Genomic DNA, 18136 nt, shown 5'->3' on the forward strand with positions numbered 1-18136 from the left:
CATAAAAAAAATCATGGTGCATAGACTGTTAGAAAATGTGTTTAAATGAAGTGAAAATCTATACATACATTTCTTGACACAACACTAAATTCTATTAATAAAGCTTGTTTGTCAAACAAGCTCTAAAGCAAGAACTTAAGAATGGCATAATTCAGGAAGAAAGCAAAAGGTGCATTCTGTGCAAAACCATGCCCCTCACCACCACTGCTGCTGCAAGGGCTGGTGTAGTTAAACTAAAGGTTTTATTTACATGTGATATTAATAGAGAAGTGGATAGTCTTTTGTCCTGCCTGGAACGCAAGGTCCAAGATTGCAGGACCACTGTCTACTCCATTTGCATTTTGCGCAACAAAAGCTCCCTTTTCACACCACCTTGAAGCATTCTGGCACCGAGACTTGATCCTGTGATTGCATCACTAAAGAAAAAATGAGAAGATTTAAATGCAGTTGCATACAGTCGTGGCCCCATCAAAAAAAGAAAAGGTTCATGGAAAAAATATTTGCAAAAAGAGCCTAATGATAACCTGCAATATGCTTACATCGAGTTTAACCTCCTCTTCTTGAAGTCAGGAGGTTCCAGTCCATCTGTATGTCTCTGTGATTAAAAAAAGTTAGAATACAAAATCAAAATCAATCTTTTTCGCTCTGATATATTAGTAGAAACAAAGTTGTCTATTGATGTTGTTCAACCAACCTCGTCCTGCATTTTTCTATGCTCCATATTTTGCTGCAGATAAAAAGGATAAAAAGCAGTAAGTTTAAATGATGCATGCGACTTAGAGACACCCAATTTTATAATTGTAATTAGTTTAGTTAGGTCTCGTTGTGGCGTAAAACTAAACAAACCTTATGTAGTTCAGAGAGCTGCTGGTGCCTAATAAGGGCTTCTTTGCTCGGAAACTGTCTTCTACAAAGCAGACAGGCCATTTTCACCCAGTCTGTCAGTCCCCCTTCCTTCTCATCTTTCTCTGCTCCTTCTTCTTCACTATCACTTTCTCCACTGTAGGCTGGGACAAGACCCAAGTGCTGAGTAGGGGAAGACTACGTAAAAAAAAGTCTCAGTCACACATGGAGGTAATGTTATGCGATAGTACATGCATAAATATTAAATTATAATTGCAGTCTTCTATACAAAATCTAATCTTACTTCTGTTTGTCTGAGTTGGTCCAAAAACATTTGAGGCCTTTCCAAAAGCGCCCCCTGTCGGACAAGAAAAACTTTCATTTAAAAAAGCAAAGTAGTTAAAAGGGTTGTTTGCAACATTTACACAGATGACTAGAGGGTGCCAACTTTCCAATGTATTTTACACAGTATATCCCTATGTATGCATGTGTGCTCATTGGTTTTGCCAATCCGGTCCTCCCAGGGGACAGTCAGCTCTAGTAGCACTACTTGCTTGGTTGACTCCGATGTTAACAACATGTCTGGGCGGCGTGAAGTGGTAGCGATGTCCGCCGGGAACTTGAGTTGCCTTCCCGGGTCAACTCGGAGCTGCCAGTCAGGAGCAGTGGAGAGGAGCCCCCCTGATGAGTTGAGCCGGAGGTTTGCCTTTTGCCTTGCTTTGATGAAGGCAATCGACAGCTTCGAGGACATCTGGAACTGACTGTTGTGTATTGCTCTGCAGATGGAATCTGTCAAAGATTTCAAAACTTGGTCATGGCGCAAGCCATACCGCCCCTTCCCTAGAGCCTTTTGGCAACAGCTCAGGATGTGCTCCAAGGAGCCCCTCCTCTGGCACACATCACACCAATGTCTGTTGGGCACCAGGTGTGGGGTTGATTTGGCTTGGGGGAACATCGTACACAGATTAAATGAGGAACTTTGTGCGCAGAGGTTCAGCTTGCAAGAGCTCTGCCCAAGTAAGGTTGCGAGGTTCCACATGCTCCCACCTTGTCCACACCCCTTGCAAGGACATGCTGAACATCTTGCTGCAACGTTCTTCTTCCACCTCTTCCTTTGATATCGTCTTGGACCAGTTGATGCTTCTCCTTGCCGCGGGCCAGAATGTATCGTGGCTTAGGATAGCTGCCAAGGCCTGCCGTTCCCATTGCCACAGTACCCACAAAAGTCTTGTGCCTTAGTCCTGCCTCCACTCTGCTAACGGCTTCTTGTGCCTGCCACTTCCTGCCGCCCGGTATTAACGGCAATTTCTGCCGAGGTCACCTTGACATCTGCGCACCCTGTACATTAAAACCTCTCTGGCGCGGGTGAGTTTAAATTGCACCAAGAGGCCGCCGGGAGGCTCGTGCAGCTTGGTGGATTTGCCATATAGGACAATGCGGTTCAAGGACTGAGGGAGTTGTAAACCTCAATGCTTTTCCAGGTTTTCATTTGTTTTGTTGTCTAGAATGGCGGCTGGAGCACAACTGTTCGATATGTCTGAAAACCCAACCGACTTATTATCCTTGATATCACTCGACAATTCTTTGTTTGATGCAATATAATACAGGGAGTCATTTATTTTCATGGTTCGATTTTTTACTCAAAGATTTAAGCTTCTTTTGTACTTTGCTGCTTGCTGTACAACAGCCATCTTAGCTTTATTAACCACCACTGGTTTTCACATCCGGGAGAAAGTCACGTGTCTGAATACAAGCAATTGATGAGAATTAATTTGAAATATTGATAATAATCTAATTTGGCTTTTGTTTCCACTGCAAACATTCCACAAGATGGTGCATTTACCCATTCTGGGACAGTGACGTGAACACTATACCTTGCTTGTCATCATCCCTCCCCTCACGGAAGTGTAATCAAATTAGGGTTGTCCCGATCCGATATTTATATCGGATCGGCCGCCGATATTTGCCAAAAAATGCGTATCAGCAAGGCATTGGAAAATGCCGATCCAGATCCAGTTTTTAAAAAAAAAATCCGGTCCGTGTTTTCCAACACACTGATTTAAATAATACATTCCACTCTTCTGCTGCTTCCTAAACTCCGTTCCGCATTTTTCAGCACACCTTCAAAACATTCACAGGTCTGCGTTCTAACCGTTCAGCGTGTGAATAAAAGTTACAGTAAAAATGTCAGCTGTATGGGATTATTTTACTCTACAAAACGAAAAAGATGAAGAGGTGGAGTGTAAAACATGCCACAATTAAGTCAAGCGTGGTGGTAAAGTTCTAAGACATTTTAATGACTCTTGCGAGTGAGAGGCTTTTTAGCACTCATAGATGAACACAGGAGCAGGCTGACACCTGAGCATCTTGAAGTGCTCGTCTTTGTTAGAAAGAATCTCCTCATTATGCTTGGACTTCAATTGTTTGCCCCCCCCTGACTGGGGCAAACAATTGAAGGGAGTGTGTGGATATATATATATATATATATATATATATATATATATATATATATATTTTAAGTTTACACTTGTTCAAGAGCAACAATTGATGCTGAGTTATAGACATTTTATCCCACTCAGGTTGATTGTGTGTTTTGTTTTTTTAATAGTGTTAACAGCATTATTTGCACTTTATGCTGTTCACTTTTTTACTGTTTAATGATGCCATTTCTGTTTGTCATGTATAATTTTTGATATTTTGTGTTTATCCTTGAATACCAACTATTGTGTATTATTCAAACTCATCTAATTCAGCTGGCTAGTTGTTATCAAGAGTACTAAAATCCTTTTCAGCATGAATCTGACAACTAAGTAGGCTAAATAACTTTAAACTTTAATACATGCTCGGATAGGCCAGTATCGGCCATTATCGGTATCGGATCGGAAGTGCAAAAACCTGGATCGGGACATCCTTAATTCAAATGCTGTGTTTCCTTTGACTTTTGTTCATTTTGTTTTCTTCCAGTTGTTAATATCTCTTTGTAATACCGAATACAGCGGCTAAAAGACTCCAGTGATTTCATGTGCTTTTTAAACTCCTCCCTTAAGTTAACTTCCTGCTCATGAGTGCTTGCACATGACAGGTTTCACATGAATAGACCCTTCTGAGACGACTAACTTGGCGATGTCATTACTCCTTCAATAATTAAAGCCAATAAATGAAATTAAACAATGGATGTCCGCTAACTTTTTGCAACTCAACGCCAAAAAAACGGAAATGCTGATTATCGGTCCTGCTAGACACCGAACTCTATTTAATAATACAACTCTAACATTTGACAACCAAACAATTAAACAAGGCGACACGGTAAAGAATCTGGGTATTATCTTCGACCCAACTCTCTCCTTTGAGGCACACATTAAAAGCGTTACTAAAACGGCCTTCTTTCATCTCCGTAATATCGCTAAAATTCGCTCCATTCTGTCCACTAAAGACGCTGAGATCATTATCCATGCGTTTGTTACGTCTCGCCTCGACTACTGTAACGTATTATTTTCGGGTCTCCCCATGTCTAGCATTAAAAGATTACAGTTGGTACAAAATGCGGCTGCTAGACTTTTGACAAGAACAAGAAAGTTTGATCACATTACGCCTGTACTGGCTCACCTGCACTGGCTTCCTGTGCACTTAAGATGTGACTTTAAGGTTTTACTACTTACGTATAAAATACTACACGGTCTAGCTCCATCCTATCTTGCCGATTGTATTGTACCATATGTCCCGGCAAGAAATCTGCGGTCAAAGGACTCCGGCTTGTTAGTGATTCCCAAAGCCCAAAAAAAGTCTGCGGGCTATAGAGCGTTTTCCGTTCGGGCTCCAGTACTCTGGAATGCCCTCCCGGTAACAGTTCGAGATGCCACCGCAGTAGAAGCATTTAAGTCTCACCTTAAAACTCATTTGTATACTCTAGCCTTTAAATAGACTCCCTTTTTAGACCAGTTGATCTGCCGTTTCTTTTCTTTTTCTTCTATGTCCCACTCTCCCTTGTGGAGGGGGTCCGGTCCGATCCGGTGCCCATGTACTGCTTGCCTGTGTATCGGCTGGGGTCATCTCTGCGCTGCTGATCCGCCTCCGCTTGGGATGGTTTCCTGCTGGCTCCGCTGTGAACGGGACTCTCGCTGCTGTGTTGGATCCGCTTTGGACTGGACTCTCGCGACTGTGTTGGATCCATTGTGGATTGAACTTTCACAGTATCATGTTAGACCCGCTCGACATCCATTGCTTTCCTCCTCTCTAAGGTTCTCATAGTCATTATTGTCACCGACGTCCCACTGGGTCATTATTGTCACCGACGTCCCACTGGGTGTGAGTTTTCCTTGCCCTTATGTGGGCCTACCGAGGATGTCATGGTGGTTTGTGCAGCCCTTTGAGACACTAGTGATTTAGGGCTATATAAGTAAACATTGATTGATTGATTGATAAAGCTTTTGTTTCTGATTATGAGAGGGCAGCGTGGACAATTTGCATTAACAACGGCTCTCAAGTGAACAAATTACAACAATCGGTTCTCATCGTTTACTTGAAAGAGCCATTCCAAAGCCCTGACTTGTTTGGAAGCGTCACATCTGTAATTCCTTCCTCATATTCAATACATCTACTATATGCTTCATAAGCTTTACTCAGTCATGACCCCAATTTTAAAGGCTCTGTTCAAGCATGGAAGTTACTGTACATGTAACAATGTCAAACCTTTTTCTCCAGAACAGCATAGCCTGCATCAGCACTGGCAGATTCTCTACGATCTGTGGATCCAGCTGCAGGGGAGGATGACACAGAACGCATGTTCTCCTTGTGTCTGTTGAGAGTCTTGGCCCATCGCTCCATATCTTTGGCAATCTATTAACACAAAACCAACACAGTGGTTGCATTCCATCAAACCTTTTGTGTGTCATTAATCATGTGTATTGTTCAGACAATGAATTGACATAGAAATGAAATCCAAAAAAAGGCAAAGGCTGCAATCATTTTAATTCTAATAGTAATTAGGAGATAAGGTACCTGTTGAGCAGTTTTACTCTTGGGTTTATCTTTTTTCTCCTTGCTCCCATGGTTAGCCAACGTGGAGTCTATTGAGGCTGCACAATCACCAGTGGGAGCAACTTCTGTGTTCGACTGGCCAGAGGGTGCAGGAACGTATGTGCGCTTCTCTCCCTCCCAGTACATGAAATGCTGAGTATGGGGGTTGTAATAGTACTGCAAAAAAGAGGCATAAACAGCTATTAACAGACCCAAAAAAGCACGGTATTACCTTCTGGCTCAGATATATTTGTATTTACCAGTCTGTACCTGTGAGTTTGGATCATAATAGAGTCCCGTCAGTGGGTCGTAATAGTAGCCAGAACTTTCATCATATTGGTATGTAGATACATCTGGTAAAGCTACAGTACAACAAATTAGGATATGTCAACATGCTTGCAGACAAACAGAAAGCTTACTATACATCTAGTTCAGACTTGCGCAGAAGGCTTACGATATTGCTGGAGCTCATGTTCAGTGCCTGGTGTTGCAGGCTGGCTGCAGCCAGCTTGTATTGGTTTTCCAACTATTTCAACCTAGAAATACACAAATCACATACTGTAATGACAAAGTTGAAGCAATGCAATACCATAGGCAATGACAGATAAGCAAATGATACCTGGCTAGCTGTTTTGGCAGAAGCGGTTTTGACGACAGCAGCTGGAGCACTTTGAGGAAGCTGCTGCATAAGAGCTACACCAGGTGTCAATGATGGAATAACTGCAGTTGCGGTTTATGCAAACACACATTTAAAGAATATGTTAAAGTCAAATGAACATAATCACAGACCATATGGGAAATTTCTCAACATGTGATATCAACCTGGAGTAGTTTGTCCTGTAGAACCCCCCATTATGGTTGTTCCTGGACAGGCCAATGTAGATAGGCCATTTGGCAAGGAGTAATCATTTCTGCCCTGACTGTATTTTACAGCTGCTCGCTGGGGATACAGCTCAGTATATTCTGTACTATGGCCTCCACCTGAACCATTTTGTGCAGCCTGAGAAGAAGAAACACAAGCACAGATGACAATACAATGTGATGTAACTCCAACAGCTTTTAGATACTTTTTAGGGGAACTGAACTTTTTTTTTTAAATTTGCCTATTCATAATTTGTATGAGGGACAAGAACACATGTTTTTTTCATTCAAAAAATAAGTGTGTAAGATGCAGACAGTGTAAGCATTTAATTCTGCCACTTAACTACAATACTTTATTCATGTTCAGTAACCTGAATAACAAAAATTGTTATTGTAAGAGCGAACACGGAGAAACTGTTGAGCGTAGTAGCACTTTGCCTTGCTCATAGAGACACTCACGGTGCTACAGCATTAGTAAAAAGTAAGATGACTTTCAGCAGCTTAATGGCTTTTGAGTTTGTAATACACAACACAATACGACAGGACACCAATCTGTACTAATTGAAAAATATGAACACTCATATTCAGTATTTGCAAAGTATTGGCCCACATTTCATTGTTGTTTATACACAGCTAGCTCAACAGTGTATGTACAGTAGTTGTACCATCAAGCATGATGTACTGCATGTATTCTCACTCAATGGACAGTTGTCTGTTTGGTCCATGAATTGATTAACGTGGACCCCGACTTAAACAAGTTGAAAAACTTATTGGGGTGTTACCATTTAGTGGTCAATTGTACGGAATATGTACTGAACTGTGCAATCTACTAATAAAATTATCAATCAATCAATAAAGAAAAACAGCAGACACGGGACATTGTTTCCAGTTAATTTTGGGTACAGGAGGTGGAAAAAGATTATATCACTGCAGGGTTTGTTAGGACAAACAGTCTTTCTTTGAGCAGTGTCCTCCTTGCCTGATACAAGAAGCTTCCATCGATTCCATCGAGCTTCTATAACAATCAGTTCATCATCTGTATATTTAGCTTCAAAAATATAAAGTTGTAAATCCTCACTTGTCCAAAAAATGTTAACATAAGTTTGTTCCGAGAAGTAGGAACACTCGCCTTTGTTGACGGATGTAGGAATTCCACTACTCAGAGCCATAAAATCAATGCGCCCAGGAAAATGAGTTCCGGTAATGCTTAACATGACCAAAATACGGTAAATATTGTACAAGAACTTGTCTTACTACATTATATACATACCTACTGCATGTATAAACAACATTATGGAGATTTTAGGATACTATTAGAAGGCTTCAAAGGTAACACCCCCATCTCATGATTTTTGGTATGCAAACAAATTATAAATATGTGTTCTTGTCTCTCATAATGATTGATCAATAGGCAAAATCATTTTTAAAAAGTGCAGTTCCCCCTTGAAGAAACACTGAAAATTTTGGTAATTTTGCCCATCATCCATCATTTTGTCCAATTCTTAAGTGAGATAAAAACACAAGTCTTCCCCATTTCTGTGCGTTCTAGTTAGTGAAAAGCAGGTAATAGCGTTTCACGTATTTTACCTATAAAGTCCTCTTAATAAAGATCCAAAAAACACAAACAGTGCTCTATTTACATTCCCTGACCTACATATTAATTAAGGTATGTCAAATGGTAAATGGTAATTGTTATTGTAAGAGCAAACACAGAGGAACTCCTTTTCTAGCGTAATGACACGGCATCTTGAAAATGAACTTCGCTCGTGGAGATGCTGCATCACCTTTGGGTTTGGAAAAGTTAAAGTTAAGTTATATAAATCATGACTCGCACATGTACAGTTGAATGTGGTTGCAATAAGCAGAGCAGTTGGTAATTTTTTTTAACTTCACACGGCAAATAAAAAATCAGGACCGACTGCAGTAGTGTATACTAGCTCATAGAACCGACGGCATTGCTAGAAAAACTCAGCAAATTGCTGGTTTGCTTGAAGCTTTTCTTCCCTGAGGACTATTCTGAATTTACCAGCTCAAAGAAAATCACATATTTTGTGCTGAAAGATACAACTGGACCTTCAGAGAGCATTCCAAGGAGAGAGGGAAATTAAAGTAACTGTTTTGTTATGCTTTTATTTTGGTGAGGACATGCTTTACACTAGTGCTACATGATAACGCTATAAGAATGGTTTTGTGTTTTCTCATATCTGCATAATTTTTGGTCCAAAGTAATTGTCGACAACAGCTCTCAAAGTCTGCCATAATGAGTGCTAGCAAAGACAGAACATGTTCATTCTGCTGTTGTTGACAAAAGGAGCTTTTATTGCTATGCGTGAAATCCATGTGTCCAGGGAAAAAGTTACGGTAATTACAAAAATATTATATTACACCTCTCATGTATGGGCCGTTACTACATGGTTATATAAAACGTTTGGTGTTTTTTAAGGGCTTTTTAGGCGGAAAAAAATAATTTCCACTACATGCATTATAAGCCACCTCATGCTGGCAGGTTTTCATTATTTGGGAAAGCACAGAAATAGGAAATATGTGTGTGTTATTGAGTTTGATGGGCAAAATTTCAGTTTTCTTTTATATAGTAAGTAATGAGTATTCTCTTTACTGCAAGCAGAGGTTTTGAAAAATTATATTTTCATGAATCACAGTATGTGTAAACAAAGCCAAAGAAAATTGGTTTAAAAAAAATACCTGCATTTGTGTGTACATTGAAATGTATGTTGCAATACTGGCAGGTCTGCTTTAAATTACCTGTGTGACAGCCCATTGTGCTGCAGCAATTGCTGTGCTAGCCACTGTGGCCACATTTACTTTATTGCCATCTGTCAAAAAGACATCTCTGAGAAGAGTGGGGGAAGACACAATTATAATGGAAAAAATAGATAACGGTCTTTCTGTTAGAGAATGATTTACTTAAACATATTTGCCACATTGGTTGTATTGCAAGCACCACAGGCCCTACCGTTTAGAACCTTTGGCAAACTCCACCACAGTAACCTTCCCATCAATAGAGAGAGGTGGTTGAAGTGCCTGCAAGATCTGGAGCAGCTGGGAAGCCTCCTAAGGACAAATTACAGTGAAGTGGGTAACAGCGTGTCCAGCCGAATGGGTGACAGGTTAATTTCTACCTATGATGTTTCTTACCACAATTGTGGCCAGCTGAAGAAAAGCAAAGCCCCTGTTGAGATGTGTTTGTTTGTCCTTGATGAGGCGAATGTTGGAGGGTGACAGCGTGGCAAATGACGATAAAGAAGAGAGAATGGCTTCCACTGAGGTGTGGGGTCCAAGATTTCTCAGTATTAGAGCTGGTGTTGAGGGGGAAAATATTATTTTGGTCATTGTACAAATAAATACATGAGTTACATTTTTGGATAAAAACTAGCTAATATCAGGCACCACGCCAATAAAGCTTCCCAATGCACAAAACAGAGTCAAAAAAGTGCAATCATTGTTTTCAAAGCCAATTAAATGACTTATAAAAACACAAATTGTTGTGAGAATGTACGCACCAGTCCGCTAACTTCGTACCTGGCATACGCACTTTTTGGAGACATGCAGGCAGGAAACACAGTGAAAAATACATTTTGATCCTATCCAATGGAAGTTTATCAAAAATAAAAACACTTGTGTCTTAAATTGATTAACTGTTTTCTTTTCAGCTGTTTAATCAATCATTGCATTCATTATCCAGTCATATTTAAAAAAATACATTTGTAGAAGGTCTTACTATTTTGCATTACACTGACTGATAAAATTTGTTAATTAAATCTAATAGCCTCTATTATATGTGGTCATCAACATGATTAAGGAGTACAAATTGATTAATCCTCATGGTTGCAGAAAGAAAATTATTACGTATGGCATCCTGTTTTGACCATTGATAATTTGAATATTCAAGTTATCAAATCAATTATAGGGTTTAAGGCAGTGGTCCTCAACCCAATTCTTCTGCGGCCCGATACCAATCGGGCCGCAGAAGAATTTTTTATTAATTTGTATTTAAAAAAAAAAAAAAAAAAATACAAAAAATGTTTTCATTAAATCAACATAAAAAACACAATATACACTTACAATTAGTGCTCAAACCACAAAAACCTCCCTTTTTCATGACAAAAACATCCCTTTTTCATGACAAAAAAAAAAAAAAAACTAAATTATATTGTATATATTTATATATATATATATAAATAAATTACATTCATGAATATTCAAAATACAAATAAAACAAACATGAAATGTTGTTTCGACATATAAAATATATTCTTAAGATACTTTATGTTTCCTCCTCTTTGTTGTAAATGAAGAATCTTTTTTTGAATTTCTTTTCAAATTGAATGTTGTCACTGCTTGGTTCGATTTCCTAATGCAACGGATTACACAAAGTCACCCCACAAACTGATACGCATGTACTTTTAAGAGTTGAATTAACACATGGCTGTCTTGGATTCATTTTACTCAAATTATATTTTCTCCGTTTTGAAAATGTTTTGGATATTTAATGGCAGTAGATTATTTCTTGCTTTATAAATTACAGCTCCATAAATGTCATTATTTGTGACTTCATAAAGTGTACATTTGTGTGTTCTCGATAGTCAACATTGTTTATTATTCTCAATTATCTTTTTGTAATGTGGATAACTATTGTAATGTGCCTTTGTGTTACCCTCGACTCACAAACAGTAATTAAGATATGGAAATAGTGTACAATATATAGTGTGCAAGAATTTTATGGTTTAAGATGTGTTTTATTTTTCTGAGGATTACAATACTTTTCATTATTATACTAGTCAGATATTTGATGTGAGCCTTCCAGCACAGCTTGTGATCCAATACCACACCCAAAAATGTACTTTCATAGGTTCTTTCAATTTCTGATATCAATTGTGGGTTTGACATTTATTTGTACTTTACGGTTTCCGAACAACTTGAATTTGATTTTGTTCAAACTTTTGTTTAGAGGCATCCCTGTACAGGCTGTTGGCCAGCCTCCTAACCCTCTGCTGTTCACAAACTGTTTACAGACATGCAAAAAGGAGGTTGTAAATGTCATTGGGGAGCAACATTTAAGCTATATCATTGCAAGTAATATCTTTATATTTATTTGATCTATTATGCTCTCACGGTGTCCTTCAAATAAGATGTTTTTGTGCATCCACACTCATCTCTGTGAAATATCGCTTCTTCTTTATTGTATAATGAGAGAACAACGCAAAACAAGGGTCCTCAAATATGCACAATGCATGTGTAAGTCACTTGACCTTATATGGTGCATTTGAGGCATGGGGAGGGCATGACATGTCTCTGCCAGGTCACATCTATAAAGTGTGCAGGGTTTTAGATGTCTGAACATTTTTGTAAATAAGCAGATTTGGGGTTTCTGCCGTGTGTAGACTTTTAGTAATAATTCCACAGTTTAATACATGAAATAGCTGGTCTGCTCCTCTTGGCCGTCTACTGATATCATTAAATAGAAAACACAACTTGATTTTAAACAGTTGTCTTTACTGTAAACCATATAACTTACTGTCATTGGCAAGTGCACCATCAGCATGCTGTGTAACTTGGCCAGGGTGGACAGAAAGACCAGAGCAGTCAAAGGGTGCTGGAAGGGGCAGCAAGCCTTGGGCTTCCTCCTTCTTAAGACTATGAGCAAAATCTTTTTGCGACTGTGGCAACTTCAGCTCAGCTTCTGTGAAAGAATACATAATTTAGCATGTGCTATTTTGCACGGAGAAACAACACAGACATGTTCATCTTTACCGGATTTGGGTGCACTGCACTTAAAGCACCTTTCCCTCCTCTTAAAGTTTTGTACACCACACTGAAATAATACAGGACTTTTTGTTAACAGAAAAATCAGACACAAACGTGTACTATTTTATCCAAGCACAACCTTGTTGCAAAGCCAGTCCTCGTTGCCGCGTGGTTTAGGGTTGCTGTAGTGCATTGACACTCGATGTCCCAGAATGAACAGCAAACCCTAAAAAATAAGTAGAGAGGGGGAGGGGAAAAGTGGATGACTATAAGCGATTATTAGGCCACACACAGAGTAAGCCCTCATCTCCGAAATGAGATTGAATTTGGGGGACGAGAGAGAGAAAGAAACTTGGATTGAGTTTGAAAGACAGAGGACACACAAGAATAGGAACCTTCAGCTTTAGGAAAGAGTTGATGTCCTGTATATTTTATTTCACTGTGCCCCCCCCCCTTAAAGGGGAAATTTTCTCACAGTAATGTAGACATCACCTCTCCCTTACACCATCTTCTTCTTTTACACAAAAGGTATGTCTTGACCATGTAATATTGGTAGGTGATCAAGATGAAGAAGAATTTTGGTATAGATACAATCCCATTCCACATATATTAAAAAAGTAAGAACATAGTACTCAAAAGTAGTGTTGGAACCAATAAGTTATGTTTTGAAGTGTAATTCACCCACTTTTAGATTTTTGTAACAGTGAAGTGTTAAGATATGTAATTACAACATACCGGTTAAAAAAAATATTCTTCTTGATCAAATAGCATGCTATATTCTCATATGAAGCAATAGTGATGTGACAGTACATTTGTCTTGCCCATTTCATACAGGTATACGTGTGTGTGCAATGTGTGTTAGGGAGAGTGACCTGGTTGGTCTCCATCCAGCAGGTGGCCTCCTGTATGAGATTAAACTCGACGAAGGCGAATCCTCGGCTCTGACCTGGACACCGCCCAGCGCCATGGTTACCGAATAACAACAACAACATAACAACGCAGTGAGGGGTTAGTGCTTTATGTACAGAGGAGAGAGAGACCCTGTATCAGCACTCATAAAAATAAATAACCGCTCTCCCTTGGAATGAAGAAGCTTGATAGCAAGGAGACAGTTTTAAGACTGCACAGTAAGGAAGATGCAAGGTTTCTCAGTGCGGTCAAGAAAAGGAGGGAGAAAGAGAGAAACTCCTACTCACTCCTCAATTTAAGGCTGACCCACATGTAACACAAGAAACAGTGCAATTATCTGGCAACATGTTGATAGTTTTTATTTGCTAGTTTATTAACTGACAACATCCACATACTGAGAGGTTAAGTAATGCAGATTTTTGGTGGTAAAGCTAGTGTAATACATTAAGTAATTAATTACGTGTAATTTATCCAAAAAACAAATAGGCGAGGAAAACCGCATTGTGGATGCCTGTGAGTGTGGCTGAGTCAGTTTAGCACAACGGTCACACTGACCATCAGCTACTTTATTATTGGGTGATCAACAAAGTTTGTGAACTTTGTTGATGTACTCAGTCACACAAATAGGACAAACTAATGTTTGAGAGATGAGTGAAGAAGGAAAAAAAGGCATATGGATAAAAACTACAACCTATTGCTCATTGTAAGCTTTACTTTTAGAAAACGGTGATACAGTCCTCTGCTGTCTCTGGATGTGTGATAATGAAGACATGCCCCTTCCAAAAAAAGTTAAAATATGCACTGTATGATTGCTTTAGAACAAACTACAGTCCTTCTGCAGTACCCATTCACTTTGCTGAGCGTCACTTGCCACCTTTCATTTATCTTGATTTCTTACTAATGTGAAGGATTATTATTCTGCCCACAATCATCCACCAAACAACTGAGATATGGCATCATTATTGTCTTCATAAATACAAAATGTAAGCCAAATCTCTTGATTTAGATTTGATCAAACTAGGAAGGTCATCTAATGAAGTGTTTCGTAAGCCAACATTTTTTTACTGCTATAAAAAGAGTGAAAGAATAATAAGCAAATTAATACCTAATACTGGCATGGGATGAGTGTGAAAATCAAAAGGGGCAATAGACAAGTTCTCACCTGAGGATTTATTCCTCATGAGCCGAACTTCCTTAGGTTGGATTCGCTGCTCCTGAAGTATTGCCCTGATCTGCGGACATATTTTTATTAACCACTAACACTACTGTGCGTAACATCCAAATGGAGCAGAAAACAAAAACGGCAACATACGACATTCACAAACCTCATTCGCCGTGGCATTAGGTGGGAGCAAACGAAGCATTATTATGTTGCTAGGCTTCTGACAGTCCATATCACCACGGTAATCCTGGTCCCTTTGCTCCAACTCCTCTTGAGACAGATGCAGGTCAGAGCTACAACCGTGGTCCTCTGGCTTAACTGCAAACCCCTGTATATATCAAGATTGACAACAAGTAAGACAAAAAAAAAGTAGGTTGTTAAAGGCCTACTGAAACCCACTACTACCCACCACGCAGTCTGATACTTTATATATCAATGATGAAATATTAACATTGCAATACATGCCAATACGGCCTTTTTAGTCTACTAAATTACAATTTTAAATTTCCCGGGAGTTTTGTCTTCGAAACGTCGTGTAATGATGATGTGTACGCAAGACGTCACAGGTTTTTAGGAAGTATGAGGGCTGCAAGCACACACACAGCTAAAAGTCGTCTGCTTTAACGGTATAATTATACAGTATTTTGGACATCTGTGTTGCTGAATCTTTTGCAATTTGTTCAATTAATATTGGAGAAGTCACAATAGAAAGATGGAGTTGGGAAGCTTTAGCCTTTAGCCACACCTTGTTTAAAATTCCCGGAGGTGAAGCTTTCCTATGGATCAGAGCGCGGTCAAGCCAACATGGATCCCTACCAAATGTCAACCAGCAAGTTTCGGTGAGAAAATTGTGGTTAAAAAGTCAGTTCTTACCGGAGAAAAGCTGAGCTTGTGCTGTCCATAGCTGCCATCGACTCCCCTGAGAAACTGCGCGTCAACACACCCGTGGAGACACCCTTCCGACTATCAGGAATTATTAAACTCACTAAAACACTAGCAACACAATAGAAAGATAAGGGATTTCCCATAATTAACCTAGTAAATGTGTCTAAAAACATCGGAATCCGTCCCAATGCAATCGCGTTTTTTTTTCTATTCCGTTGCTATCAGAATCCCCAAACACAAATCTTTCATCCTCGCTCAAATTAATGGCGAAATTGTCGTTTTCTCGGTCCGAATAGCACTTTTTGTTGGAGGCTCCCATTAAAAACAATGTGAATATGTGAGGAGCCATCACACGGGTGACCTCATGGTCTGCGACTTCCGGTAGAGGCAGGGCATTTCTCTTAGCACCGAAAGTTGAGAACTTTATCATGGGTGTTCTCTACTAAATCCTTTCAGCAAAAATATGGCAATATCGCGAAATGATCAAGTATGACACATAGAATGGACCTGCCATCCCCGTTTAAATAAGAAAATCTCATTTCAGTAGGCCTTTAAAAGTAGCAACTCTGGTATTGGCTTACCTTTCTCATCCCCGTTACGTAGGAGATTCTGTGCTCCTCTTGGTGCCGGGTGTTGTGATCCATCCGTACACGGGTCCCACCACAACCCCAGTTGTCTTCTCTACTTCCTAAATATAGGAAGTAGAGAAGGGTTGTCAGCAAAGCCTCGAATATGTTTCCCCTTACTCATTCCTTTTGGAAATCCTGGCTGACCTGGTAGGATATCCAGCGGTGCTTCATTGTGAATATAGGGTCTGCCCTCGTCTATTCTGGCATGATATTCTGCTTCTGCATCCTCCTCGTCTGGGCCATAACCCCGGTAGTCCATTTCCCGAAAGTGGTGGTCATAATGGCGGTTGTAATATCGACCCATGCGATCGCCTCGCCCACCTCTGTTGAAGACAGATGATGCTTTGAAGAACTCGTGTGACAGATCTGAGGAGATCTCTCAAAACATTACTCACCTTCCCTCAGGGTCCATATTGATCCACCGACGATATTCTAAGTCCCAGCATAAATAACCTGAAAGTACGACACCAGTTTCCAAACAATTCATCAAAGGTGTATAACAGACATTGTGGTGAAAGAGCAGTTTTACCTAAGGTGCGCACTCAGGTGACTTGCCTCTTACCTTTTATACTGCAACTAGGTACTCAACACTTGGGGAACTTTTAACCACGTCCCCGGCTTAACTACGTCCAGTAATAATACACGATACATAATGGGAAATCATAAAAGTGCAGACTTGTATCACTAAGAGGAACACAAAAGACCCATCAACAGCTCCAAAAGCGTCTTTAACAATGACGTGTGGCGGTCACGTTAGCCCACAAGCTAGCTCGCCTGAGCAATGCTAGCAAGTTATTTACAGCGGTTATCAATCGTCGTAGCTGACATTACAACAGACATATGTGATGACGGGAACACTTACCAGCTTTTAATGCAGCCGACAAAAGTTCAAGCACAGTCGCCAAAACAGAATAAATGTTGTTTATTTCGAGCAAACACGATAAAATGGCCTCGGTAGGGTAACATTCCAGTGGGCGGGAGCAGTGCCAAAGCGCTGGTCTGAGTGGACAGCAGCTCACTTGAAGTCGACGATGATTGGACGAATGAAAGAGGCTGAGCTGCCTGCCCATCACCGCCGCGCAAGCGTGAGGCCCAGAGGTATTTCCATGTTCATAGTTCCAGATGCAAACACGTCTGTTAAAGCCCTATTGAAATGAAATTGTCTTATTTAAAAGGGGATAGCAAGTCCATTCTATGTGTCATATTTGATAATTTCGCGATATTGCCATATTTTGCTGAAAGGATTTAGTAGAGAACATTGACGATAAAGTTCACAACTTTTGGTGGCTAATAAAAAAAGCCTCGCCTGTACCGGAAGTAGCAGACGATGTGCGTGTGACGTCACCGGTGTGAGGGCTCCTCACATCCTCAAATTGTTTATAATCATAGCCTCCAGCAGCAAGAGCTATTTGGACCGAGAAAGCGCACATTTCCCCATATATTTGAGCGAGGAAAACAGATTTGTGGATGAGGAAAGTTAGAGTGAGGCACTTAAATAAACAAACAAAAAAAGACGGCTCCAGGCGGTGGCAGTGGTAGCGTTTCAGATGTAAGTAGACACATTTACTAGGATAATTCTGGAAAATCCCTTATCTGCTTATTGTGTTAATAGTATTTTAGTGATATTATGAAGTCATACCTGAAAGTCGGATGGCTGCGGTGAACGCCAGTGTCTCAGAGAGAAGCCGATGTGGATCCAAGATCACAGCTGCCTTTTTGACAGCTGCAGGAGAAGGTCCCATAATCCACTAAAGTCTCCCGTAAGAGCCGACAATTTCCCCATCCAAAAACTTGCTAGTTGACATAGAGAAACATGTTCGCTTGACCGCTCTGTTAAAGTTTCACAACTAAGGTAACGTGTGGAGTTCCCCAGGGTTCAGTCCTTGGCCCTGCACTCTTCAGCATCTACATGCTGCCGCTGGGTGACGTCATACGCAAACACGGTGTTAGCTTTCACTGTTATGCTGATGACACCCGACTCTACATGCCCCTAAAGCTGACCAACACGCCGGACTCTAGTCAGCTGGAGGCGTGTCTTAATGAAATTAAACAATGGATGTCCGCT

At 40.2% G+C, this 18136-nt stretch overlaps 1 protein-coding gene across 1 annotated transcript; it reads right to left on the reverse strand.

Moving 5' to 3' along the window:
• Window positions 1-23: 23 nt before the first annotated feature.
• On the reverse strand, window positions 24-17156 carry rbm10 (RNA binding motif protein 10). Its single transcript, XM_061904467.1, has 24 exons — window positions 16934-17156; window positions 16467-16524; window positions 16216-16394; window positions 16024-16130; window positions 14721-14885; window positions 14558-14627; window positions 13359-13432; window positions 12626-12712; window positions 12493-12553; window positions 12257-12421; window positions 9877-10037; window positions 9695-9792; window positions 9484-9571; window positions 6682-6859; window positions 6479-6579; window positions 6314-6395; window positions 6130-6221; window positions 5842-6036; window positions 5533-5679; window positions 1148-1201; window positions 847-1041; window positions 695-727; window positions 540-595; window positions 24-416 (listed from the first exon to the last, which is right to left on the reverse strand). Exons 1-24 carry the CDS (start codon window positions 17139-17141, stop codon window positions 326-328), a joined length of 2745 nt encoding a protein of 914 aa, XP_061760451.1. The 5' UTR covers window positions 17142-17156; the 3' UTR covers window positions 24-325.
• Between the last annotated feature and the right edge of the window lie 980 nt (window positions 17157-18136).

The sequence above is a fragment of the Nerophis ophidion genome, linkage group LG06, assembly GCF_033978795.1.
Source record: "Nerophis ophidion isolate RoL-2023_Sa linkage group LG06, RoL_Noph_v1.0, whole genome shotgun sequence".
Lineage (NCBI taxonomy): Eukaryota > Metazoa > Chordata > Actinopteri > Syngnathiformes > Syngnathidae > Nerophis > Nerophis ophidion.